The sequence below is a fragment of the Podarcis vaucheri genome (assembly GCF_965113315.1).
Source record: "Podarcis vaucheri genome assembly, chromosome: 8".
NCBI classification, from domain to species: domain Eukaryota; kingdom Metazoa; phylum Chordata; class Lepidosauria; order Squamata; family Lacertidae; genus Podarcis; species Podarcis vaucheri.
In genome coordinates, this window is record NC_138766.1 from 9445613 (window position 1) to 9473225 (window position 27613).

At 43.9% G+C, this 27613-nt stretch overlaps 1 protein-coding gene and 1 long non-coding RNA gene across 3 annotated transcripts in view; one reads left to right on the top strand and one right to left on the bottom strand.

Moving 5' to 3' along the window:
* The window catches only part of NSUN2 (NOP2/Sun RNA methyltransferase 2), a 36939-nt gene extending 12177 nt beyond the window's left edge, over window positions 1-24762 (top strand). Inside the window, exons 8-19 of one of the 2 annotated variants that reach the window (XM_082234321.1) lie at window positions 1250-1324; window positions 5982-6112; window positions 7565-7638; window positions 9932-10062; window positions 10750-10846; window positions 14914-15071; window positions 16805-16897; window positions 18223-18358; window positions 19886-19966; window positions 20933-21071; window positions 22381-22420; window positions 24032-24762. In XM_082234321.1, the coding sequence (XP_082090447.1) occupies window positions 1250-1324; window positions 5982-6112; window positions 7565-7638; window positions 9932-10062; window positions 10750-10846; window positions 14914-15071; window positions 16805-16897; window positions 18223-18358; window positions 19886-19966; window positions 20933-21071; window positions 22381-22420; window positions 24032-24446 (1570 nt within the window). In that variant the 3' untranslated portion in view covers window positions 24447-24762. Of the gene's footprint in view, window positions 1-1249; window positions 1325-5981; window positions 6113-7564; window positions 7639-9931; window positions 10063-10749; window positions 10847-14913; window positions 15072-16804; window positions 16898-18222; window positions 18359-19885; window positions 19967-20932; window positions 21072-22361; window positions 22421-24031 lie in introns of both variants that reach the window. The other variant, XM_082234322.1, reaches the window with a different exon arrangement.
* Window positions 24552-27340, bottom strand: LOC309539004. Its single transcript, XR_014222597.1, has 2 exons — window positions 26761-27340; window positions 24552-26720 (listed from the first exon to the last, which is right to left on the bottom strand). It is a non-coding gene; the product is annotated as an uncharacterized lncRNA (long non-coding RNA).
* Window positions 27341-27613: the final 273 nt, after the last annotated feature.

Genomic DNA, 27613 nt, shown 5'->3' on the forward strand with positions numbered 1-27613 from the left:
GCAGGAATCTTAAGTGGGCCCTGGCAGACACAGAAGGTAATCCTACTTCCACTCTTAGGAGACCTGCCGGAGTACTCTGAGGGAGGCCTAGAATTCTTCTGAGATAAAAATTTTGGAAGATTTCAAGCTGTTCTAACAGCTTCTGATTCCATCCCCAGAGTTCTACTCCATAGAACATCTGGGGAATCACTTTTCCAACAAAAGCTTTTAGTGCCGGGATCACCAGTTGCCCTCCCCTCGAATAAAAAAAGCTGAGCAGAGCACGGATTGTCCTACGTGTTAGAAGGGTTACAGATTTGGGCAAGCCAAATCTAGTCTGTTGATTTTCTGGTGCTGATAGAACCTAGTGGTTGATATCATCAGTTTCGCACCTTGTGCTTCAAGAGAAATTACAGCCTGACCACAATAGTTCATGCATTGGTAACCTCATGGCTGAAGGCCGAGTTCAGAGTGTTTGTATTAATATATCCATCCCTATACAATTCAATATCAGGTTATTTAAGAGACTGCCTGAACCCTTCTATACCCAGTAGACAGCTGCCATCTGTGGGACAGTTTCTCCAGCAAGTTCCAAAGCTCTCAGAAGCCTCCTCTATAGTAGCTCAGAGCAGAGCTTTTAAGTGTGCCTCTATTTTGTGGAATAGTATTCCTGTAAAAATACCATCAGTACCTACTATCTGCACTTTCCAGAAACAACTAAAGACATATTTGCTCCAATAAACTTTCCTAGGTAGATAAATGTTCTTTACCACGACCACCCACTTGTTACCGTTTTAGTTTAGTTTTGATTTAGTTTTAGTTAGTTGTTTTTCTGTTTTTTACTGTTTATAATTACTATATTTTTCACTCTATAAGATGCACCGGACCACAAGACACACCTAGTTTTTGGAGGAGGAAAACAAGGAAAAAAAATATTCTGAATCTCAGAAGCCAGAACAGCAAGAGGGATCGCTGCGCAGTGAAAGCAGCAATCCCTCTTGCTGTTCTGGCTTCTGGGATAGCTGCACAGCCTGCATTCGCTCCATAAGACACACACACATTTCCCCTTTTTAGGAGGGAAAAAGTGAGTCTTATAGAGCAAAAAATATGGTACCTTATGTGTAAATTGCCTTGAGACAGTGTTTTAGAAAGCGATTAATAAATAAGAATAGTCAATGATTTCTGATTTTCAAAACACACGAGGTGTGTTACTGACTCAGAATGTAGCTTACTGGTTTCATTGGAATTCATGTGTGAATGTCTCTTGCAGTGGAGATGGTACTATGAGAAAAAACATTGATGTGTGGAAAAAGTGGACTACTCAAAACAGCTTGCAGCTACATGGGTAAGAAACAATTTTGTTTCTAATATCACATCCTTTTTGAACTTCAGTGGAATAAAAATAAGTTTACAAGTAATAACTTTGCATTTCCCCAAAATATATTAATTTCCTTGTATTTTAATCTCCCCATCCTCCAAGGTATTTGAAGCTAGTTTACTGTAAAGATAAAAATTGGTTCACACATATCGCAAGCATATAGGTTTTATGCCTAGTGGGGCACAGGAGCAAACTTTTGCTTGAAATGCCTAGATGTCAGGGCCCTTACTTAGTGAGGGTTTTATCATAATGATGTAATAACTATGGTGTGCAAAACAGAGGCCAGTGACTAAATAATTCAGAATAACTTGGTGTGAATGAGTAAGATAAATGTATAAACCCAGAGGTAGTATTCAACTAAGTTTTCCTCAGAGTAGACCTAACTTAGTCATGCCTGTCAATTTCAGTGGGTCTACTCTGGGTAAGGGACGCGGGTGGCGCTGTGGGTTAAACCACAGAGCCTAGGACTTGCCGATCAGAAGGTCGGCAGTTTGGATCCCCGCAACGGGGTGAGCTCCCGTCGCTTGGTCCCTGCTCCTGCCAACCTAGCAGCTTGAAAGCACATCAAAGTGCAAGTAGGTACCGCTCCGGCGGGAAGGTAAACGCCGTTTCCGTGTGCTGCTCTGGTTCGCCAGAAGCGGCTTAGTCATGCTGGCCACATGACCCGGAAGCTGTACACCGGCTCCCTCGGCCAATAAAGCGAGATGAGCGCCGCAACCCCAGAGTCGGTCACGACTGGACCTAATGGTCAGGGGTCCCTTTACCTTTACTCTGGGTAAAAATTGGTTGAATACCACTAAAATATATAAAAGCAAACTGTTTTTTCTTCAACTTTGTTTTCAAAGTTTGATATTTGACAACTGATATTTTAAATGTTGCAAAATGGAGAAAAGAATAACAGATGTGAGAACAATATAAACTCTCATTAACAAATCTTGTGCCATTGGTAATACTTTAGATGCTTTAATCTGGACACATTCCAGATTTATAGTCTTACATTCCCCCATTTATATTCTCTCTGCTGCTTTCCCAACCAAACCCTTGACACAGTGGCGTAGCGTAGGTTGTCAGCACCCGGGGCAAGGCAAGTAATTTGCGTCCCCTAACCCGTGGATTTGCGCCCAACCTATGGATTTGCGCCCCCTAACCCCCAGATGTTGCGGCCGGCCCCCCTGCACCCCTCACACTACACCACTGCTGGTGAAGGCGCTGCAATTGTGCTTAATTGCGCGGCGAGGTAAAACCAGAGTCCCGAGAACAATAAGCGAGGCTGCCACAAACCCGCGAGGGGTATTTAGCTGGAGGGTCGCCGCCGCCCGAAAGAGAAGCAGCCGGAGGGCCCCGGAAGAACCCGGCTCGGAAGAATCCACGCCACAGAAGGGCGACTGGCGATTAGGAACTGCGCTAGAGGGAGCGTGACTATCTCTCCAGAGGGAAAGGCCGCAAAGGGCGCCCCACATGCTGGTCAAGGAAGGCTCCCCTCCTCCAAAGCAGACCCGATCCAGGCGGCTCCATAAAGCTCCTGGAGAGAGGCGGGGGGGGGGGCGCGGAGAGACAATGCCAAAACTCAGGGGGCTCCTTGAGCCAATTGCCAGAGATGAGCCCCGCAGGGGGAGGCAGGGTCCTCTATAGCCCACCCCAGCTGCCCTTCTTGTATCTACAGCCAGTTTGGCAGGGGGCGGTGGAAGGGTCTGGAAGGAGCGGGGACCACCGCGGAGCACACATACTGGAGAGGCGAGGCCCAGCCGAGAAGGGGCCAGCCCGGAAGGCGCAGCTTCACAGCCGAAGCTGTCCTCGGCTTGGGGAGCCGGAGAAGCTGTCGGGTCAGGGCCCTGGCGCAGGCCTAGCCACTCCCGCGACGCCTCTTTGCTCCCGGGATCGGGGCCGCCAAATAGCCACACGCCAAGAACCTGGTGTACAGTAGAGCCAGTTCCGAGAGAAATGGTTGAAAATGTATTCAGGGCAACTCTCAAGCAGGAAGTTATTCTCTTTTAACCTCTACTATCCTCCAGTGTGATACGTTAAAACTCAGTTGTACATACACACGCATGCATATGTGTACGCCTCACCTGATGAGATTAACAGGCCTCTAAGAACTCGTCACGAGGAAACAGGAACTGGTGGTTTGGGTGAAAAAGGAGTGTGTTCCCCACACATTTTTCCCTGGAAATGCACCCGTTTAAGCTCTTTTCATACGCTCCCTCCTTCCACGACCCGCTGGGCCAAAGTCGCCCCCCCACATCGCCCCTCATGAAGCGGAGTAGAGCAAAAACCAAGACCCAAACAAGCCCGCCCAACCAACCAAACAACCCTCCCTCGTTCAGCCCGCCAAGCTGCTTTTCGCGCGCGCACACACACACAAAAACAGGATGTAGAAGAGAAGCTAAGAAAAACTGACATGCTTTACTCGGGGCGCGAGAGCCCAAAGCGAAAGCGAAATAAATGACCCCCAAGGTGCAGGCGCGCGCGTTCCCGAGGCGGGCCTCCAGGCCTCGACCTCTGTCCCAAGCGCGCCGTGGGGAACGGGAAAACGGGGGGCCTTTCCGTTTACACGTCCAAAGTTTGGCGTCTCGTGTTAACACGCCAAGGCTTTGAGCAAGCCGGGAGATTGCGCGCCCTCGCTCAGAGGGAGAGCCGAGCGAGGGCACCGAATTGGAGGGAGGCTGGCGCGTCTTTGCGCCGCAGACCGAGGGCGTTTGCCCTTGGCGGGGTGGGTGGGTGTGGGGGAACCCCCCTTACTTTGCTCCCCCGCCACCTGCCCTCCGGCATCTCCCGCCAGAGCGCGGGGAGGCCAAGGGTTTTCGCGTGCGCGAGTGTGAGGTGCTCTTGTGGCAAACGGAGAAACCCCTCGCAAGACGGGGGGGATGGGGACTGGCGGTTGCTGGCTGGGCCTGGCATGCGTCTGAGGCGAGCGAACGGGAGCGTGCCCGCGCGCGCGCAAGGGGCGATGTTTTTTGCGCGCCTCGCTCCCCACCCCCTCCTCCTCCCGCAAACGCAGCTCTCTTTTCACCTCGCGCGCGCACACCTCTCCGCCAATTTTTTTTTTTAAGATTATATACTCATGCTAGGAATGTGGGGAAGAAGCTCTTCCAAGCGCAGCAGCGGCCTTGCGCGCTCCACATTCCCGCTCCCCATTTGGAAAGAGGGGAGGGGTGAGGGGGGCGAGGTTTTCTTAAAGCCAACAGTTTGCGCGTCTAAGAGTTGCAAATGGGGGTGGGTGGGGGAGAAGAGGAGAGCAGAAGGCCGGCCCAGCAGCACCAGCAGCCTTAGCCTTCCCCCCCACCCCCCTCGTTCAAGGCCCCAGATCGCTGGAGCCGAGGGAGCCCCCAGGCAGCCCTGCGAGCAAAGGCAGAGCCGCCGGGCGGTGGCCGCTTCTACAAGGCGGCAGGAGAAGCGGGGACCCCCTCCCCTGCCCGCGTCCCCCCCACTCGCTCCCCCCTCTGAAACTTTGTTAACACTTCCACGCTGAGCCTCTGACAATAGGGACGGGCCGAGGGCACGACGCGGCTGGGCCCTCTGGACTCGCGCCCCCCCCCAGATGTTGCGCCCGGTGCGGCCGGCACCCCTGGCACCCCCCACGCTACGCCACTGCCTTGACACTAAGAAGGCAGCTTTGGCCAACCAGGCATTAATTCTTCCAGGGCTGATCATACATTTTAGAATATAGCATACTGACTTACGTATGTCCATACCAGTTATAAAAAAGGATTGTAGAGAGTAATGGTCTTGCAGTTTGCTCCTTTGTTGTTTATCTGGGTTAGCACCTTTGCACCTTTGCATGGCATTTCAGATTGTAGTTCAGTGTGTTCAGTACATTTCCAAGAATAGCTTGTAGGAAAGGGATTGGTCAGCACTTATCTATTGACTAATCAGATATTCCAAGAATGCCAGCGTGTTGACGTTTGAGGAGGATTGACCATGTTCCCATTTGCAGGAAAAAACAACATGTCTTGTGGCATCTTAATGGCTAAACAAATGCAGAGTAAATAATAATAATAGGTATATTGACACGCTATGGTCAAGGAGACTCAGGCTCAAATCCTCAGCAACAAAACACATTAGCTGAAAGGTCAGTTAGTTGAAGGGAACAGTAAAAAAGGTTATAAAGCTAAATAATTAACAGTTTAAAAAACTGTGTTGTTGTTTCACAATAAGAGCTGTAATTACGATTTTCTTTTTAGGATACAGATCAGACATGTAGATTGTTACTTTTGTTTTCACAGTGTTAATGTTTTTAAAAACACTTTACCATTAGTTAGCTGGCTATTTGGGCAAACTGTTTTTGACTGTCAAATATCCAACACCAGCACCAATTCAGGTTGCAGCCTTAATTTTTCTACACACCGTGTATGACATCCTTTGGTTGCATCTTAGTTGAGTCCTTATTCCATACACTCATAAGACTTAATAAATGGTGTATTCTACATACGTATAAATGGCTTTGTATATGATACAGCAATTGATTGACTTGTTGAATGGGTGGGAACAATTGAGCTCTTTCAGTGTGACAAAACATGTTGAAAGCAATGTTTGGATTATTTAGTTGTCAAAGTCAACTTGAAATCTCAGGACCAACTGTCTTGGGAAAGGATGATGAGATGCTAACCCGTTCGTCAATTTGCAGATTGCAGTTAAGGATTGCAACCCGTGGAGTTGAGCAGCTGGCAGAAGGAGGGAGGATGGTGTACTCTACCTGCTCATTGAATCCTGTTGAAAATGAAGCTGTCATTGCCTCTCTGCTGGAAAAAAGTGAAGGTGTGTGTATCTCTTGGTTCTATAGTGAGAACAGACAATCATAGTGGAATCAGGTGTTAAACCATACTCAGTTTGTATAAACTGTACTCGGTTTGGGTTGAAGGAGGCATCTGATAGTGGCAGTTGACTACCCCCACTACCCAAGAAGGCAGGGCGTATGTGCTCAGTGTCACAGAATCATAGGATTGTAGAGTTGGAAGAGACCCTGAGGATTATCTAGTCCAGCCCCCTGCAATGCAGGAATCTCAACTAAAGCATCCCTGACAGATGGCCACCCAACCTCTGCTTAAAAACTTCCGAGGAAGGAGAGTCCACCATTTTCCCAGGGAGTCTGTGCCACTGTTGGAACAGCTCTTTTATTGTCTGAAAGTTTTTCCTCCAGTTTAGTTGGAATCTCCTTTCTTGTTACTGGTTCAGGTCCTAACCTCTGAAGCTGTAGAAGAAGAGCTTGCTCCATGTGACAGTCCCTTAGATATTTGAAGATAGCTGTCATATCTCCTCTCAGTCTGCTGTTTTCCAGGCTGAACATACCCAACTCCCTCAACCATTCTTCATCAGGCCAGGTTTCCAGGCCCTTGAACATCTGCACAGGTTCCAGCTTATCCATATCCTCCTGAAATTGTGGTGCCCAGAACTGGACACAGTACTCCAGGTGCGGTTTGGCCAAGGCAGAATGGAATGGTACTATTACTTCCCTTGATCAGGATCCTGTACTTCATGAAGTGGAGTCTAATGAAGTGTGCAGTTTGAATGCAAACCTGCAGTTCTCACATGCAACTCTGACATCCCTTTTAAGGTTCTTCTGCTTGTGAACCTGATCGCATTCCAGAATTTGGCACCCTAAGTTTGGTCCTTCCCACTCAAGGCCTTTTTACACAGTGTCCTCTTTCCTGCTCACACCTGCCTCTTTCTTGCTGGATGCTTCATCCCCTGACAGTCCTGGATTGCTCCAGGACACTCGACTCGGGGCATTCTGGGTGTTGATCACATCTGGGTTCCTCTGAGTCAGCTTGGTTTGGTGCACAGGCCTAGTGACTGTATTTGTGCTGTGCATTCAGTAAATGCATTCTACAATTTGGTATAATATGACTCACTTGGGTACAATCCTAATCCGACTCACATGGGAGTATGCCCCATTGAATTTAATAGGGCTTGCTTCAGAGTAGACCTGGTTAGAATTGTTGTGTTCGTCTCCATGCACCTCCACGCTCTCTCTTATGCGTCATTCATTGGCTGAAATGAATAGGTAATGCTTCTTACAGCAATCCTGTGGAGATAACGTGGGCAGAGTTAGAGAAATGCAATTGCCAACCTTCATTGTTTGCAGATCATATAAAGAATTGTGTCGCTTCAAAACATGTTGTTTTTCTTGGCTTTGGATAGTTTCTCAGAGTTGGCACTGTGTAACTTTCTTAGCTACCTCTTATTTACAGTAACCTTATTTGTTCAAAGGTGCCTTAGAACTTGCTGACGTCTCTTCTGAATTGCCTGGTCTGAAAAGGATGCCTGGGGTTACACAGTGGAAGGTATTTTTTAATAGAAATGTGTATTGTAATAGAATCCAAATCAAACTTTAATAGAGAACAGCATTCTGTTCTAAAATCAAATGAGTCGTCATGTGTTTATGGGTACAGTGGTACCTCGTCTAGCGCTCATTCCGTCGAACGTCCGTGGCAAACCCCAAAGTACCGGAACGGGTTACTTCTGGGTTTGCCACTCACGCATGCGCAGAAGCACAAACCGCTCCATGCGCGTGCGCAGACGCGGTGCTTTGTCCAGCATCCTTTTCAGCCATCGACTGGGGCTCCAGAATGGATCCCGGTCGCAAAACGAAGTACTACTGTATATGAAGCTGCGTTGCGCCAGATCAGACCATTTGACCATTATCTTCCCTGACTAACAGTAGCTTTTCAAGATCTGAAACACATGTATTTCCCAGTCATACAACTTGAGATGCTTTTTAATTGGAGGTGTCAGGCGCTTGGATCTTTCTATGTGCAAAGAATGTCCTCCATCACTGAACTACGGTGGTACCTCGGTTTACAAACTTAATCCGTTCCGGAAGTCCCGTTCTTAAAACAAAGCCATTCTTAAACCGAGGCGCGCTTTCCATAATGAGGCATCCCCCCGCCGGTGCCCTTCCACTGTTTGGCTTCCGTTCGTAGACCAAGGTAAAGTTTGCTAACCGGAACACAACTTCTGGTTTTGCGGAGTTCTTATACCGAATAGTTCGTAAACAGGGCTGTTCTTAAACCGAGGTACCACTGTATTTCTTCTTTCTGTAAGTCAGACCTACGCAGCTTGTGACCTATGTGAAGCTCTCCAGAGTTTCAATAAACTTCTCTCTGCCTGAAAGAATAGGGGCCCTAAAGATATATGTCCTCTGTCTCCTGGCACAGATTCTTGGGCTTGTCTTCTCCTAATCCTATGTTGAGTAGGAAATGAACATATACTGAAGCAAAAGAGCTCTACTGTTCTGTAGCAGTTCATTCTTCAACTCCCACTTCCCTGTCAGGAGAAAGCTCTTGCCATTTTTATGGCACTTCTTGGCTTCCAAGAAGTTAACTTTCACCTACCCAGACAGTAACCTCCAGTCTTTTGAGGGAAAGAGAGAAGGATACCTGAGACTGAGAATTCTCCTAATCCGGTGCCGAGTTGAGAAATGCTGGGTTTGGGGCAGGATTATGTTGTTCAAATACATTACATAGGGGTGTGTTTGAACACAAACATAATATGAAAATATACATTGATGGACACAGCACTTCAACTTTCTGGATTGTTTAATGTTTGTTGTTTGTTTGGACAATTTGCATTGAAATGAAACTATAAGCCGTTTACAGCATAGGTTAAAAACATTAACATAGGTTAATTAGCAAATAGAGAAAAATAACAGATTTTCTGCATTCTATAAACCACAATTAACAACCAAAGAGTATCTCTTTGGCATGAAAAGGAACATTACAAATAAAAACCAGCTACAAAAATGCAAAGTATGTTCATAGTATACAAATAAACAGATTAACTTTTGAACATGCTGTAAACATAAGGAAGTAAAATATTACAAGTGAAAATCAACTAGCAAGTATAAATTTCACCTTTTAAAATAGCATGATGAACAACAAAGCAAAAGAAAAGCTACTCACTCTTCTGTAGCACCATGTATGAATCAGTCATACCAGGCATAGGCAAACTCCGGCCCTCCAGATTTTTGGGACTACAATTCCCGTCATCCCTGACCACTGGTCCTGTTAGCTAGGGATGATGGGAATTGTAGTCCCAAACGTCAGGAGGGCCGGAGTTTGCCTATGCCTGAGTCATACCATTAAACAAACCAGTTAAATCCACTGCCCCCTATATAGCAGTAAGCACTATGGCTAAGAATAAATACCATTCAGTTCCATTCAAGCCCAAAACTTACTATTCTGGTACACCCTCAAATCATATTGTCCAAATTCTACAAGTGTTACATCCTTGATACCCCTTTGCATGGTGACTTTGTGAGACCCAAGTACTAACATACAAGCAGGCAACAATACACTCCCTAGATAAAACATTCATACAGGTACTACCCTGTGACTGTTTCTTGGAGGGAGCAGAATTTATCCCCAGTAGCAGGCAGGGGGTACCCTGGGGCAGGGGGTATAAAATCACATTCTCCAGCTTTCTAGCAGATTCATCTATTTCACCTAGTGGGCTGAGTCTTAAAGTCTTAATAAAATCTGAAATTGCTATTTAACAGTCTCCTCTTGTAATCTGCTGACTTGTCATTGGCAAACTTGAGGCCACCCTCATTGTTAATTGGTACATTTTCCCACCTAGGTAATGACAAAAGATGGCCAGTGGTTTGAAGACTGGAGTGAAGTGCCTTCCAACAGGCAAACCCAGATCCGTCCCACCATGTTCCCCTTAAAAGATGAAGAAAAACTTAAAGCGTTACATTTGGAGCGCTGGTGGGTATTCTTGCAGCTGATTGTTTCCACGCTCAGCATACTCTTGCAGTTCCTAGTTGATTGTAATGAGGAGATGTTTATTTCAGGGTCGATTGTTGGTGGTCTCAGAACTGTAGACTGTGTTTTAGTTCAGGTTCATCTAAATATCAGGTTGCATCCACCTAAGTCATGCTCAGAGTAGAGCCATTGAAATTGGCAGACTTGTTAATTGGGTTCAGTTGTGAAGTATGTGCTCAGACAGCTGTAAGCACTTTTTATTTTTAAAACAGGATGTGTGCACTGGGGATAACTGCTTAAGTGGCAATGCAGAAAACCAGATCAACTTTCTTAAAAGCAAAAAAAAGCTGTTGTTATTATTTGTTACTACATTTATATCATCCTTTTCTGTTGCTGAGCTCAAGCTGATTAAAAATTATGTTTCATAATCATTTGGATATTTGCTTTTACGATACGTTCTTTAACCTAAAGCAGTCAAATACCATGAAAATGTCACTGTTCTGAATTCTTTATTCAATATATGACAGTTCAGAAAAAAATAATGGTAGAAAAACAGTTCCTTTAGATTTCATTTGGCTTGATTAAAAAAAAAAATACACCAAAAAGTATAAACTTCCTTGTTCATAAACTGGACTTCAGTTTCCTTCCTTAGGTGGGGCATAGTGGTACAAAATCCATGTCTTTATCTAGTTTCAGAATTCTGCCACATCATCAGAATACTGGAGGTTTCTTTGTCGCTGTATTAATTAAAAAATCTCCGATGCCATGGAATAAGCGTCAGCCCAAGGTAATGTTTGCTCTAGTTGGAACGGTTTTGCAACATGCTGTGAAAGAGAAGCTAGGATCCCAAGACAAGTTTGGTGGCCCCAGAGGACTGTGGGCTTCTGTGTCTCTTAGAGCAACCCCTCTCCCTCACCCCAGGCCACCAAGGGGAACTGTTTTTGAGAATGGATGTCAAGGGGAATTTTCAAGTGTGGTTGGTGAATTTTAAAAAACAACTCATTGAGCAGTCCAAATCTATGAACATCCTCAAAGAAATTCATTGAGACCTGGGCATTATGTTGGTTTTTTTTAAAATGATATTTATTGAAAAAAGATTTTTAAAAAAAAAAACTCAAAGAAAAAAGACAAAAACAGAAAAATAAAAAAATAAAACCATCATTTTCAAATTCTCCACTTTCATTACCTTCTTTCCATGACCTCCTCCTCCTCCCATCTCTTGTATCTTGATTAATAATTGTCACAGCAAATCCTTTCCATAATTCATAATATTCTGTCATTACATTACCTTGCTCTATTTTCATCTTATCTTATAAAAAAACTTAAAACTTAAGACTTAAATCTTATTTTTACCAGCTTCTCATAACCATTACCTTTTTACCTAATTCTTTAAAAAATTTTACAAGAGCCAAGTAATTTCATTTCAACATTTTTCCAACGTTCATAAAACATTTCTAATGATAAAAAAGCGAATAAAAACAACCCAATCTTCTTCCAGCGTCCCCTCCCCCCGGTCCCGGGATTGCCAGCCCTTTTTATCCCATTAGTCTGGCACATTAACCTGGTGATCTTATATCTGAGGCCTTCAAATCTCTTCCATGTCCCTTCCGCAGCTCTTCTTCATATTTTCCTTTCACGGCATTATGTTGGTTTGGGATATCTATTCAGGGTCTGCATTTGACTAAAGTGTAGCATAGGGGTGGGGAATCCTTTTCAGCCCAAAAGAAACAATCCTTCATGGACAGCCTTCTGTTGGTCAGCCATGTCAGAGGCAAAAATGGACATAGAAATGTGTGTAACTCTTAGATTTGCACAGTAGGCTGCCTTCCGGCCACGCATGTCAGAGGTTTCTACACATATCTCTTAATCCAGGCCCATATTCCAGGCAGGTAAAAGCCACAAGGGAGTGTTTAGAGCAGGGCCAATAATTGGGGCAAGCCTGATGAGAACCCCCAAAACAAGAGGCAGGTTTTCCCGTGTAGGGCTGCTTTCTCCATAATGACGGAGTTATTATGGAGTTATCTATGCTAGATGCCTCAAAGTATCAGGAAACCTTACGTCCGTGAGCCAAAGGCCTCTTCTTCATGGAATCATAGAATCATAGAGTTGGAAGAGACCACAAGGGCCATCGAGTCCAACCCCCTGCCAAGCAGGAAACACCATCAGAGCACTCCTGACATATGGTTGTCAAGCCTCTGCTTAAAGACCTCCAAAGAAGGAGACTCCACCACACTCCTTGGCAGCAAATTCCACTGTCAAACAGCTCTTACTGTCAGGAAGTTCTTCCTAATGTTTAGGTGGAATCTTCTTTCTTGTAGTTTGGATCCATTGCTCCGTGTCCGCTTCTCTGGAGCAGCAGAAAACAACCTTTCTCCCTCCTCTATGTGACATCCTTTTATATATTTGAACATGGCTATCATATCACCCCTTAACCTCCTCTTCTCCAGGCTAAACATGCCCAGCTCCCTTAGCCGTTCCTCATAAGGCATCGTTTCCAGACCTTTGACCATTTTGGTTGCCCTCCTCTGGACCCGTTCCAGTTTGTCAGTGTCCTTCTTGAACTGTGGTGCCCAGAACTGGACACAGTACTCCAGGTGAGGCCTGACCAGAGCAGAATACAGTGGCACTATTACTTCCCTTGATCTAGATGCTATACTCCTATTGATGCAGCCCAGAATTGCATTGGCTTTTTTAGCTGCTGCGTCACACTGTTGGCTCATGTCAAGTTTGTGGTTTGTGGTCTTGGGGTTCTCTTCAGGCTTGCCCTTCATTGGCCCTGCTCTAAACACCATCAAAGAGATGTGATTCTAGGGATAATTTCACTAACTAACCAATTATGCAGCCATAACATAAATACAACTCCAGATGCGTATGGCTGCATAATTGGCTAGTTAGTGAAATTGAGGCATGAAAATCTGTACAAATGGAAGGTAACATGGCACCTTATGGTACCTGGTTTTCATGTGTAGGGCTGCTTTCTCCATAATAACAGAGTTATTATGGAGTTATCTATGCTAGATGTCTCAAAGTATCACATCTCTTTGGTGTTCTAGAAAAAGGCTGGGTCTACAAAGCCCTTTTAGTTGAGCACTTGATCTCAAAATGGCAGAATGAGTACTAGTTGTCCCAGCTTCTGTTTTGAAGTTGGTCCTGTGACACCTATGGACAAGGAACAGTTCTTTCACTGAAACCCAGTTCTGACAAGTTTTTCAGATAGTTGTAGAAATAACTGTGAAATCATTGTATAAGAAAGTAGAAGTGCAAAGACGCAGTGTTGAAGATGTGCATAATAATGCAATACATAATAATGTATTTTGGGTGGGCTGTATACTAGTGGCACAATCCAGTCAGAACTAATCAATTCTTAAGGCCCATTTATTTCAAGAGTGCCCTAGGTGTTAAGCTGAAAAAATATTTAAATCTTCTGTACCCAGGATAGCGTGGAAACATCTTTAAAGCATCTTTTGCCGTTTTAGAATGTGCATTCATGCAAATTCTGTGGATTTCGCGGTACACTTAAATTCATTGATAGTTCACAGTTTTTCATTTTGCTGTATTTATTACAGTTCCTGTGAAGTTACACAGTTAGAGAATGCAGTGTGGAATGTAAAAAATACAGTAGGAATAGGAGCAAAATGCACAGGATAGGAAAAAGGAATAATGTTCTATCTCATGGTTTTTGCTGCCTTTGTCCAGATTTTTTGGGGGGCTACCTCCCTTTCTTGCTTTATTTATTGCTGGCCCTCTTTAACTTACATATAAGAGGATACAAATGGATAATTTAGAATTTTCTTATTAATGCCCTCTAATAACATTTCTGGGAGCTCAGCACCAGCAGCTTGAGTAGGAGGCTGCTAAGAAACACTTTAGGAACAGAATGCACAGTGCTTGTGCCTCACTTTTTATTTAATAGGGATTACATCTTGTAAGGCCAGTAAAATGGTACATTATGACAATTTACATAAGACATATGCATGCAGACACATGTAGCTCAAAGCACATCTGTAATTCTGTAAGACTAAAAAACACACAGCACAGCTAAAAAAAGAGGAAGAAAGAACAGAAATACCGTATTTTTCTCTCTATAACACTCACATTTTTTCTCCTAAAAAGTAAGGGGAAATGTCTGTGCGTGTTATTGAGCGAATGTGTGGTCCCTGGAGCAGACTGGCCCGAGTGCAGGGGCAAAAATCAGATCCCGTGTCACGGAGGAGGGAAAGCTGTAGAGGAGGCTGCTGCTTTCCTGCATTCTGCCTCAGGGTCACCCCAAATTCACCATCAGATCACATAGCATGTCTATGGCTACAGCCTGCAGCAAAAAAATCACGCACCCACTGTTGCCTGGGGCCACAATGGTGCAAAAACGTGGTTACAAAGCACAGATCCACATGGATTCTCAGGATTTTTGCATTGGGCTACCCCAAACTCACCGTCAAATCACATGTCTGTGGCCACAGCATGAAGCACAAAAATGATACATCCACTGTTTCATTCGGATTTTTTTTTCTTGTTTTCCTCCTCTAAAAACTATGTGCGTGTTATGGTCAGGTGCGTGTTAAAGAGCGAAAAATACGGTAGTTACCAAAGATGGAAGTGAAGTTTATAAGTGTAACTTGGTGTCCCACTCAACAGGGAGGCGGCTCTGTTGTTGCTATCAAATAGAACAAAACAAAAAGTTGGACATGGTTTGTAACTCTGAATTTCAGTGCATTATGAAAAGCATAATTCCCCCGCTCCCGCACTTTGGATCTTTAATAGATATGATTTAAGCAGTGGTAAGAGGAAATGGTATATGTTGTAACGTTTGAGACCTTTTTTAATGCATCAAGACCTGTTCCTTCTGTTTTGGAATAGCTGCAGCACCGGCTGCCAGAGAAGACAATCAGCACAGTGTCTGCCGCTGCAGAGCAGGGTTCTTTAGAAACTGCTGAAGACCATGTGGCCGTAGAAGCAAAGGATGGAGACTCCTTTGTAACTGAGACTACTGAAAGCAAGAAGGATGGAGTTTGTGGGTAAGAAACTAAAATGAAGCTTGCCATTGTTAAAGATAGTCAAGCCAAGCCATTTGTCTGTATCGTTGCTTTTGCTGGTTCTCCCAGCATGTAGGGAAGCGGAAATTGCCCCAGGATTTCCTCTCCAGCCAGAAGCTCTTGAGATCATGGAACCACAAAGGCAGCCTTATTGAGATACGATCTCCGCTCAGCCTTCTCAACACTTTGTTTTCTTGCCCTAAGCAAAACCAACCCATGAGGGCCACTTCATATGCATGGTTTTGATTGTGACATCCCTATGATGACTGATATGGAAGTCCTCATTTTGGAAAGTTGGTGTAACGTAATGATAAGATAGAATTACAAGGTGGAAAAGCCTTGTTTAAATTTTGTCTCTGCCACGAATTTACTAGTTGGCTGTAAGCAATATTCCTCCCAACCGCAACCACCCTTGTGTTATAATGTAAAAAAATTCCTTCCAGTAGCACCTTAGAGACCAACTAAGTTTGTTATTGGTATGAGCTTTCGTGTGCATGCACACTTCTTCAGATAGTGTTATAATGGTAATTCAGTGGTACCTCGGGTTAAGTACTTAATTCGTTCCAGAGGTCTGTTCTTAACCTGAAACTGTTCTTAACCTGAAGCACCACTTTAGCTAATGGGGCCTCCTGCTGCTGCTGCGTCGCCACTGCACGATTTCTGTTCTCATCCTGAAGCAAAGTTCTTAACCCGAGGTACTATTTCTGGGTTAGCGGAGTCTGTAACCTGAAGCGTATGTAACCCGAGGTACCACTGTCGTGGGCTAGTTTTCTGTGCTGTTTTAAGGATGGCTGAGAATATATATGGAATACTTGGAACACTGAACTCCCATATACTAGAGTAGTAGTATGACGAGGTTCTCTTTTTCTGCATTAGTAAATATCATAGAATAAAAGAATCGTAGAATTTGAACGGGCAGGTGAGCATCATCTAGGCCAACCCCCCTCAAAGCAGGAATCTCTTGCCCAGCGTGGCGCTCAAAGTCATGACTCTGATATTGAGAGTTTCATTCTCTACCAATTGAGCTTTCCCGGGAGAGGATTCTAGAACTGCTGTTGAACCAGTCTTTTAAAATATATTTCTGACAGTTCTCACTCTAAGCAAAATACAGTGGTACCTCAGGTTAAGTACTTAATTCATTCTGGAGGTCCGTTCTTAACCTGAAACTGTTCTTAACCTGAAGTACCACTTTAGCTAATGGGGCCTCCTGCTGCCACTGGGCCGCCACTGTACGATTTCTGTCCTTATCCTGAAGCAAAGTTCTTAACCTGAAGCACTATTTCTGGGTTAGCGGAGTCTGTAACCTGAAGCGTATGTAACCTGAGGTACCACTGTACTGAAATCTGTTAAAATTCTTCCTGTACTGCTCAACTTGGATATATCCAGGTTTTGACCTGGAGAGTTTGGCCCTCCTCTCTCCTTAAAAACTGCAGAGGTGGGCAGAGATAATCTCAGCAGTTGTGTGGCGATCTCTGCTCCCTTTCCAGCTCTAAAGTTGAGAGGGATGGGATGGGGGGAGGATGCTGGCACTGCCATCCCTCACTGCCAAACCAGCCTTCTCTCTGAGCAGACAAAACCGCCTACCCAAAAATGGCAGGCTCTCCTAGTGGTGGTGGGGAGCGTCTTTGGTGGAGCAGAAGGGGGAACCTGCTGACCAGAATTTTTGCCAGTCCATCCAAAAACTGTTGACCTTGGATATATCTTGTTACTTCCAGGCCTCCACCGTCTAAAAAAATGAAGCTTTTTGGATTTAAAGAAGATCCGTTTGTGTTTCTTTCTGAAGACGATTCACTATTTTCACCAATTCAGTAAGAAAATACGTTTCATTTTTCATACAACATAAGTATACGCTACATAACAACCTGCATTTATTTTACTTATTCAGCACATTTCACACCCTGCATAATAATCTCTTGGTAATGTTGTGGTGCTATACTGCTAACTTCCGGAAGATTTCACAGAATACTGCTATTGCATTTTCTCCTACCGTCACTGGTTTTTGGATCCAGACAACAGGATCGTGAGAAGAAATGAAACGACCAAGCCATTTTTTAAATCTGCAGGTTCCTTTCGTGATCCCCACTTCTCCATTTTATATTAATACAAATTTTAAACAATACAAATTATCATAGACATTTCATTGAGTTGCCAACAGTTCAAAGTTAAATTTATGATGTGACATGTCAGTCAGTCCACCTTTTTTATTTTCAAGTCAAGGGTTCTATTGACATTATTTTACTTTCTGTCTACTTGGAGAAAGCACAGACACACTCAGGATTCAGTGTGCTAAATGTATTAGCCCAAATATGCCTCTCCGCCACAAACCAATTTAGGCTTGTGGGCCAGAGGTTCCCTTTCAGCAAGCTAAAGCCTACAAGAAATTAAGAGGGAAGCCCATTCTTGTGGTTCGGTGTGCAGACAACACGTCTTTAAAAAGAGCACTGTGCAGCAAAAAAGATGGACAACTTGGGGTTGCATTGTACACCTAGGTGTAGGGAAACTTGCTGTCTCACACAGTGTAGCAAATGTTTTGCTGTTGTCGTGAGCATCTAATAATTCCAACTTAGTTCCTGGCTATTTTTAGCTTACATTTTTGCATCTTTTATGCACAGTACTTTTTCTAACATCTTGGTTTTTTATTACTCTCTCTGCATATTGCTTTTTTCTTTTGAAGAGAAGCTGCCTTATTCATATTCCTCTCATGCGCACATTGAATCTTTTCTAAACTATTAATCCATTCCTTCTGTTCTGTTCGTTTGAAAAAAGAAATTATGCCTCAAATCCTCAAGAAGTTGCCTTATTCTGCAGGAAAGGATTATTCAGTCTCCATCCAGTATATATTTCAGCAGAACTGTTGCAAATCTATTCAAATATCACTGATGTGTGGTCTATGTATATTATTGCCCCGATATTAACTTGCTTTAAGCCTTCATAATATATGTTGAGTTAAATAATAAAAATCAATTCAGCTTCTCAAGTTACAAGTTCACAGGTGCTATGAAGGTCAATATTTATGTTTATCTTTCCAGAAAAGAGCCAGAGCTGTTAACATACAAAAAATACAGCCTAAACATCAACAATATGTTAAGAACTACAGAATAATAAAACTCGAATTTGCTTGTTTGTGTATTAGGACTTTTTATGCATTGGATCCTTCCTTTCCCAAGATGAATTTGTTAACTCGTACTCAGGAAGGGAAGAAAAGGCAGTTATACATGGTGTCCAAGGAAATCAGGAATGTGCTCCTGAACAACAGTGAAAAACTGAAGGTTTGACTTGTATTTCTTGTCTCAGCAAGAAAGTCGAAATAAACAATAGTCCTGGGGGTAAAAAGGTAAAGGCAAAGGATCCCTGACAGTTAAATCCAGTTGCGAACGAGACTGGAGTTGCGGCGCTCATCTTGCTTTACTGGCTGAGGGAGCTGGCGTTTGTCCGCAGTTTTTCCGGGTCATGTGGCCAGCATGACTAAGCCGCTTCTGGCAAAACCAGAGCAGTGCACGGAAACACCGTTTACCTTCCCACTGTAGTGGTACCTATTTATCTACTTGCACTGTGTGCTTTTGAACTGCTAGGTTGGCAGGAGCTGGGACCGAACAATGGGAGCTCACCCCGTCACAGGGATTCGAACCGCCGACCTTCCGATCGGCAAGCCCAAGGCTCTGTGGTTTACACCACAGCACCCGCGTCCCAGTCCTGGGGGGTAGGGATGGTGATAACTTTGACTTCTGATTGCTGGGGATCAGAAGCTGCAGAATGCTATTCACTCCTGTCCTGTCTGTGGGGTTCCCATGGGCAACTGTTTGGCCAGTATGAGAAGAATGCTCGACCAGTTAGGCCTTTTGTCTGATGATCCATCATGGCTGCACTTCTCTTTCTGTCTCTCAAAGCTGTCTCCCGCCATGACGTTTAACTTGGTCCAGGTGGAGCGCAGTCTTTCCCTAACAGTTCTAGTGTCAGTGAATAAGCAAACGCAGCAACTAGCTTCTTTCCAAGGCCAGAAATGCCACGTTGACATAGGAGAAAAGAGTGCTTTAAAAGTGTAAATTGTGCCTAGAATGTCCCATTGCTGAGGAAAACGAAGAAAGGAAGCAGATTCCTCTGGTCACTTGTTTCCAGTTCCCTTCGTCCTCTTGCTCCCCGCCCAACTTGGGCACCTAAGCCTCCATATAAGCTCTCAGTTACTGCCCCTTTATGAAAGGCTGAGGTAAACTCTTCCCAACTTGGGGTCCTTATTAGGAATCAATTATTCCCTTCTTTGTCTTTCTACATCGTTATGTACTGAGTTGAATAGGATCCAAACTGCAGCAGTCTGATTGGTCCTAGAACAATAGGATCCAAAATGCAGCAGTCTGATTGGTCCTAGAACAATGCAGCAGTATGATTGGTTGGCAGGAACCACCCAATCCTGCTCCAGATAGAAGTGAATCCACAACCTGATTGGCTTACAGTAGAATTCCGGAATTAGCCAATCATGTGCAGCCCATTGTGTAAATAATGTATATAAAGCAGATACTGTGAGGGGACATTCATTCATTCCTCCTCACCACTATGAGCTGAATAAAGAGCATGAAATCACTTTGCGACTCTGAGTATATTTCATACATATTTTGTGAAATTCAGAGTAGACCATGTAAGATGCCTATATTTCCACTTAGTGCCTTTACTGTCAAGAAAAATAGGCTATGCCCTTTTACCGATACTGATTCCTGCCAAGCCACTTCAGATGCACTATTCCATGTTGGAATGCTTAAATATGTTAATACTGTTTCTCGCTTTCTTTTCAACCCTGTTTTTAGGTTATTAACACAGGGATAAAAGTGTGGTCCCGCAATAGCGATGGGGAACAGTTTGGCTGTGCCTTCAGATTAGCGCAAGAGGTAACAATGAACGCACTACGGCTGTGCTGTGAAAGTATTTTATTTATGCTATGCCTTGAAACAAAAGAGTCTTTTTGTGGGTAAAGACAGGTTTATTTCGGTGTTTGCTTTTGCAGCCAACTTCATTGCATAAGGTTCATGACTATTAATTGGCAGACCTCTCTCTCACACCTGTGTATGTATAGAGAGAGAAATTGTGATTTGTTCAGCTAAGTAGCTGTGAAATGCAAGGGCTACAGCTTGTGACAATCCAAAGTAAAGCTTAAAATACCAATAGGATAAGTGCATATATTTCCCCATCCACAGGTGGGATGTAAGCTGCTTCTAGTACTTAAAGGCAAAAGCACGGTTGCTTCCCAAAATGGTTTTGGTTTTTGCTTGTTTGCCTTCACTTGGGAGAAGACTCTGGATCCAACTCTCTTGTGTTTAAATTTATTAATCTGTTGTTGGGTGCACTGTGCATTTTTGTCCCTTTTGAGGACGGGTTTTCGGTCGTAAAGGTTTTTTTCCTGACAGGCTTATGAACATTTCTGTAGTTCCATTGTAGGTCTCCATATGTATAGTATAGACTTTCCCTTGTATTTTTTCCTATCCCATAAAATTGGAACCTGACAAATGTGCATTACCTCACTGATACTTATACTGCAGGGGCTGAAAGTTTGGGGGGGATATTCTGCTTTCATTTGTTTTAACATTGAATTGACCTGGAAGAGATTATCAGTTCAGTGCAAGTTTTCTTTCACAACAGTGAACTGATTTGGGGGTGGAGGGAGGAAGAATGAATTGACTATATTTTTATTTAGATATAATGGTCCAAATACTAAAAACATGCATTTAAAGGGGGTGTTTATTGGTGCTGGTGGGTTGTTGTGTTGTTGTTGTGCTGGACAAGTAAAATGAACGAGCCTATTCTTGTAAGAAAGCAAGGACTTCATTTTAAAAATAGGTTTTCTATTTTACACCCAGGGGATATATACACTCTATCCCTTCATTAATGCAAGGATTGTAAATGCCAGCATAGAAGACATTAAAGTGCTGCTGACAGAAGAAAACCCATTCTTAAGTAAACTTAGTAATGAGGTGCGCAATCAAGTCAAAGCAATGGGTAAGTATTCACTTCTGAGGATTTCCAATCCTGGTTCATTCTTTTCTCACAGTGGTAAAAGGCATCATGTACAGAAGGAAATATACTATCTATTAAGCTCTGACTGCTGTCCAGCTTACCCTGAGCTCCATAGTAATAGTAGTAATAGTTACTCCCTAATAGCAGTAATAAGGTCCAGGCGCGGATGACTCTGGGGTTGCGGCGCTCATCTCACTTTACTGGCCGAGGGATCCAGCGTACAGCTTCCGGGTCATGTGGCCAGCAGGACTAAGCCGCTTCTGGCGAACCAGAGCAGCGCACGGAAACACTGTTTACCTTCCCACTGGAGCGGTACCTATTTACCATATTTTTTGCTCTATAAGACTCACTTTTTTCCTCCTAAAAAGTAAGGGGAAATGTGTGTGCGTCCTATGGAGTGAATGCAGGCTGCGCAGCTATCCCAGAAGCCAGAACAGCAAGAGGGATTGCTGCTTTCACTGCGCAGCGATCCCTTTGCTGTTCTGGCTTCTGAGATTTAGAATTTTTTTCTTCTTGTTTTCCTCCTCCAAAAACATGCTGCGTCTTGTGGTCTGGTGCGTCTTATAGAGCGAAAAATACGGTATCTACTTGCACTTTGACGTGCTTTCAAACTGCTAGGTTGGCAGGAGCAGGGACCGAGCAACGGGAGCTCACCTCATCGCAGGGATTCGAACCGCCGACCTTCTGATCGGCACGTCCTAGGCTGTGTGGTTTAACCCACAGCGCCAGCTGCGTCCCCTGAGAGTAGTAGTAATAGTAGTAATAGTAATAGTAATAGTTACTTCCTAATTTTAACTTTGAAGAAGAGCTTTCTAATAAGCAGTTACTTATCAATCAACACAGACTGAATATCAAGAGTATACAAGCTTCAGGCGTGTAGTAGGACTTCTGCTCGGTCTGGATCAAGCCCATTCTGTTTCCTTTATTTGTACTTTCTTATGTTTATGGCCTTTTTTCCATTATGGAACCCATGGCAGTGATTCCCAAGCATGTGATTGGTCACCCATCCAGCCCCTAACTAGATCCAGGCCTCCTTAGCTTCAACAAGGTGGTAGCCCTCAGGCACTGACCAAGTGGCCAACGCAATCAGCTTCGCTAAGTTAGTTGCACTTAGTTCCCATTGAAAACAGTGGGACACCACAGTCACATCTTAACTTGAATCCAACTGGTTGAATCCGGATGTTGTCTTTGGCTGGTTCCTCACTCTGTTCCCATTAAATAGATGGTGGCATGGGGTGAGATTGGAGCAGGTCCTGATGTTGTCTAATAAAGCATATGTTCTTTTTTGCAGCTATGGGGAGCATAGTCCTGCAGTATGAGCCAGATCCAACGTAAGTAACTGCACTGTTTCATTGTGTGTGCGCACATATGCACATACAGACACACTTCTAAGTTTGACTGATTTCAGGTTAACTTCCCTTCCATTGAAATTGGTGGAAATGAAAGCAGGCAACAAACAGCAGCTGCTTCCGTATGGCAGCAGCTAACCGGGCTTTGGGGAAACTGAAGCCTTTATGCCCCTGTCTTCTTAACTCTAATAAAACCTGTGACGGCCACATCTCAGAGCTATTGTACCTTTAAAGCAGAGCTTTCCACGTGTGTTGCAACACGTTGGTGTGTTGGCTGCAGTGCGTAGGTGGTCTTGCGAACGCTCCCCATCCCGGGGCTGGAAAGGGGTTAGTGTAATCTCCAGTTTGCTAATAAAACTGAATTACTGTGTTGTGAAATGAAAGAGTTTGGAAAGCTCTGCTTTAAAGGACAGGAGGGAGGACCTGGTCATCTGCCTTCTCCGCTTTCCTGTTTCTCTAAAGAACTTTACAAAACCATCAGCAAACACCTAAATCTTTTTTTAAAAGTTGAAATATAACAGACCATGTGATTTCCCAGTGAGGCGTCTAGTAATGCAGGTTGATGCTCCCACTACCTAGGAAGGCAAGGAATATTTGACCAAACCTTTACAATACAGCCTCGCCCTGGAGGCTCTTTCCCAGTTCATTCCCTGCCTTTACCCAGGGCAAGAGCTCTGTCATCGCTCTTCTTACTTTCACGTCTGACTTTAGGTAAAGGTAAAGGGACCCCTGACCATTAGGTCCACTCGTGGCTGACTCTGGGGTTGTGGCGCTCATCTCGCTTTATTGGCCGAGGGAGCCGGCGTTTGTCCACAGACAGCTTCCGGGTCATGTGGCCAGCATGACTAAGCCGCTTCTGGCGAACCAGAGTAGTGCACAGGAACACCGTTTACCTTCCCACCTATTTATCTACTTGCACTTTGACGTGCTTTCGAACTGCTAGGTTGGTAGAAGCAATGGGAGCTCACCCCGTCGCGGGGATTCGAACCGCTGACCTTCTGATCGGCAATTCCTAGGCTCTGTGGTTTAACCCACAGCGCCACCCGCGTCCCTCACGTCTGACTTTACCTCTTGGCAGTCTTTTCCTTCAGCTTTCAACTTCCTTAGCTGTTTCCTTCCATTTATTTATTTTCATCCTCCCCTTTTAGCCTTGAAGGCAATTAATTAAAGGAGTATGCAAGCAGGGGGGAAAACTACGTTTAAAATAACACACATTGTACCGGATCAGGCCACTGGACCATCTAGTTCTATATACTTTGCTCTGACTGGCAGATGTTCTCCAAGATCCCAGGGAGAGAGTTTTCCCATTGTTGTTGCCACAAATCCTTTTTAACTGGAAGTGCTGAGATTTTGACCTGTGATCATCTCCATGGCAAAACATGTGGTCAACCACTGAGCTGTGCCACCGCCCTGATTAAAGTACTTTAAAAGCCAGCCAGCAGTATTGTTTAAAACTACTAATACATCTCATTGATGTGGCAGCGGAATTTACAATTAACCGAGAAAGCAGTAGCCTACAGAAACGGTTTGTGTTGTTGAATTAATTTTCAATATATGTATATTTTTAATGCTGGTGATCTCTTGTTTTTGCAGCAAGCCAGATAGTCTTCAGTGTACAATTGTGCTTTGTGGCTGGCTGGGCAAGACTTCCCTTCGTGCCTTCGTGGCCAAGAATGAGAGGTTGCATTACCTCAGAATGATGGGGGTTGAGGTGTTCAAAGCAAAGAGAAAAGAAGAAGATGTAGAACGTAAAACAGAAGAAAAAGATGCAGAAGGTAAAACAGCCATGGACACCGCAGGGCAGGTGCTGGAAGAAATGGACTTGGGATGCAAAGCTAAGGAACACAGTCAGTTACCTGAACAAATTAAAGATGAACTGAATGGGCAACCTGCAATGGAACCCATAGAAGCTAAGCTAGTAGAAAGCCTTTCTTCCAGTGTCAAAAATGAGAGCACCAAAAATATAGAAAGCAAAGATAATGTTGACCTTAGTGATAAAAATGTCTAATGGGATAACTTTCATTGACTATCCATGTGCATTGTTCTAGATATTTATGCTCTGGCTAAGCATCTGCAAACACATTTTTAATAAGAGGGTATTTCAGGTTTTATGGGGGGGTGTTGTATGGGAATCATTTTACAAGAGTTTCCTTACGTTTTATTTTTAAAATATAAATGGTTTTCATATTTACTTCTTGTACCGTGTAAATTCCATGACGCTTATAATTTTGGTGGGTCTGTTGCTGGCAGTGGACTGCACCGCTAAAATGACATCTGTCAACATCAATATTAAATTTACTGCTAAGTGGCTATAACTTGTAAAATTTCTTTGTTACTTGCAGTAGAACCTGTTGAACACAACTGTCAGCTTTTATACACACCTTATAACTTCCTTATTGTCCCTGCGTACTTGAAATGTGCTCACATGAAAATTGAAATCAAAGGCCAGATGTTGACACCATATAATTCCTTGTATTTGTGGTGTTTTCCACTGGGCTATATCTCCAATGTGAAGGAGGTACCTGCATAACTCTTAGTGTCATTACCTCAGCCGGCCTTTTGGGCTTGGGGGATATTGTACTTCTCTAATTCTGGTTACTACTTCTAACATGAAGCAGCAAGCAATGAGGATTAATTTAATAGGAATCTCACTTCATACTTGCTGAATCAGATAGATTTGCACTTTGACTTCTCTGCTTTAGATACATCTGCTTTATCGCTGAATGTAACAAGTTTAAAAACACTGGTAGAGGCAAAAGTCTGGTATCCTTGCCGCTCATTCTGCATTCCAGAAATGAATGGTTGGTTTCCAGTATCAGCTGAGTAAATGCAATACAGCAAGCATAGCTCTAGTAGGGATGTGCTGATAACATTTTAATAACTAAGGCAGAGCAGCAGGGGGCAGCACAGGGTAATCCAGGAATAATGGCAGAACACTTAAGATGCCAGTCATTGGCAGGAAAGTTGTATCTCAAGAGCAAGGACACCGCAGACACAATACCTAATGTGTTTTGGTCTTGCCACTCAATTCCTTTGTTGTTTGGGTCTAGAGAACTGTCTGTGCTGTGTATTTATCCATCGACACAATTTTTTATGGACGTACTTTGGCTGAATATTTTAGCCTTAGAGCCAAGAATTTGGGGAAGAACCCAAAAACCAGAGGTTGAGTTTTCAGGCGAATTTGAAGGGCAGTGTAAAAGATGCCATTTTAAAATGATGGCTCACAACTTCACCAATTCCACGGGTGTCATCAAACACTTTTTAAAGCACCATCACTATATTGCAGAAGAAGCCACAGAAGGGAGTATGTGTGTGCAGAAGAGATGGCTCCAAAGTATGTCTCTTATGGCAAAGCCACCCTGTAAGAAAGTAGTCATCAACCTTTCCAGACTCAAGACGTGATTTCGTACCAGATTCCTACTTGGGGTCCCACTTTTTGCAGCATAGTTCCTCACTCCTTTTTTTAAGCTTTTAAAAATTGGTGCTGATGTGAGCTGCATTTCAGTGGGAAGAGACATGTTACGAGTGCTTGAAAAACCAATCCTGAAGTTGAAGGCACCCAGAAAAAGGAGGAGATGGTAGAAAATAATAGCAGGGCAGCGCCCAATTTAAGTAGATCCAGAAAATCAGTCTTAGCCAATAGTGCCTGGATTTGTTCAGTGACCACCTGCCCTGGAACATTTCCTGTAAAGGAGATGTTTGACCAGTCTACAACTATTAAGACATTCTGGGCCTGGGGAATATTTCTTAAGAAGTTGTCTTACTGCCATTAATCACACACACCCTGGTCCAGCCATTTGTCCATGCTACATCTTACCTGTCATGGAGAGCAAGGGTCAGGTATGCAAGTGGTTGCTCACACACCAATCCAAGTACATTGTCCACATCTTTGAACCTGCCAACCGAGACTCGTCCAATAACCCTGAACCAGACAGTAGTCTGGATGCCTTGTGAGATGGATTGGCTGCAGCAGTGGAATCCCGGGCCTGGCAGATGCAAGAGATTTTATCCTCAAAATGCCGTGCAAATGAGTCACAGCAGGCTGCTGGGGGTTCCGCAGACTCGTTTGGGCCAGGAGAGAAAAGACTCTGAACCACCTGGAAAAGTTCAGCTGTCTGGCATTTAGTTCTTTGCATGCTTCACTACCACTGAGTAGACTATCAGCATGTACTAATGTTTGCTTGTATTCAAGCTTTCCTCTTCCTGCATTCAAGCTGTATTCTCAGCACGCAGGAGCCACCTGAAAACTGCTCTGGAATGACCATGTCAGTTGCCAGGTCCTCTGGCAGAGCAACCTGGACTTCGACAAGAGCGTCAGCCACAAAACCCCCTAGTGCCATCTGAAAATCAATGCGATCCATCAGCCTCTGCAGGTGGTTCTCCCACCTCTGCAGAAGGGGAAAGCTGCTGACAGACGAAATCTCTGGCCGTGATGAGTGAATGGTGCTAAAAATACCCTGCCCTCAATTCAGCCTCTTTCCTGCCCTTTTGAGAAAACCCAAGTCCAGTGTGAGTTGGCTGATGAGATAAAATTTGTCTTAGTTGGAAGCTAACCATGCAAAAACAGAGGATTCACATGTCCGTGTCTTGTTCACTTTGCACAACAGACCTCAAACTTTAACCCGAAATTACTGCTGAATAGAGCACTCTAATATGTATTCTGTTGTGTCTCCCATCCAGACAAGCAACGTGGCAAGACCCACACTCCTCGGCTTTATTTAGCAAAGCAATTTCTGCTTGATGAAAGGTCACAGTGTAGCCTTGGATTTTCCCTTCTTACTAACAGAACATCTATTTATAAATGATGATAAAATTAAAACATTTGTGGGTCAGAAGCAGAGAAAACTGGCTTGGGGCTACAACTGTGCCATAGCTGTATGCTAGCTTTGGATAAAAGGAAGTTTGGAGGGTCCACGTTATAATAATAATAATAATAATAATAATAATAATAATAATAATAATAATAATAATAATAATTTTTATATATACCCCGCCCTCCCCAGCCAAGGCCGGGCTCAGAGCGGCTTACAAGCAATAATAAAAACAAGTTGAATGATTACAACTTAAAAACAAAATTAGAATGCAACATTAAAATATTGAAACATTAAAATACAGTGGTGCCCCACAAGACGAATGCCTCGCAAGACGAAAAACTCACTAGATGAAAGCGTTTTT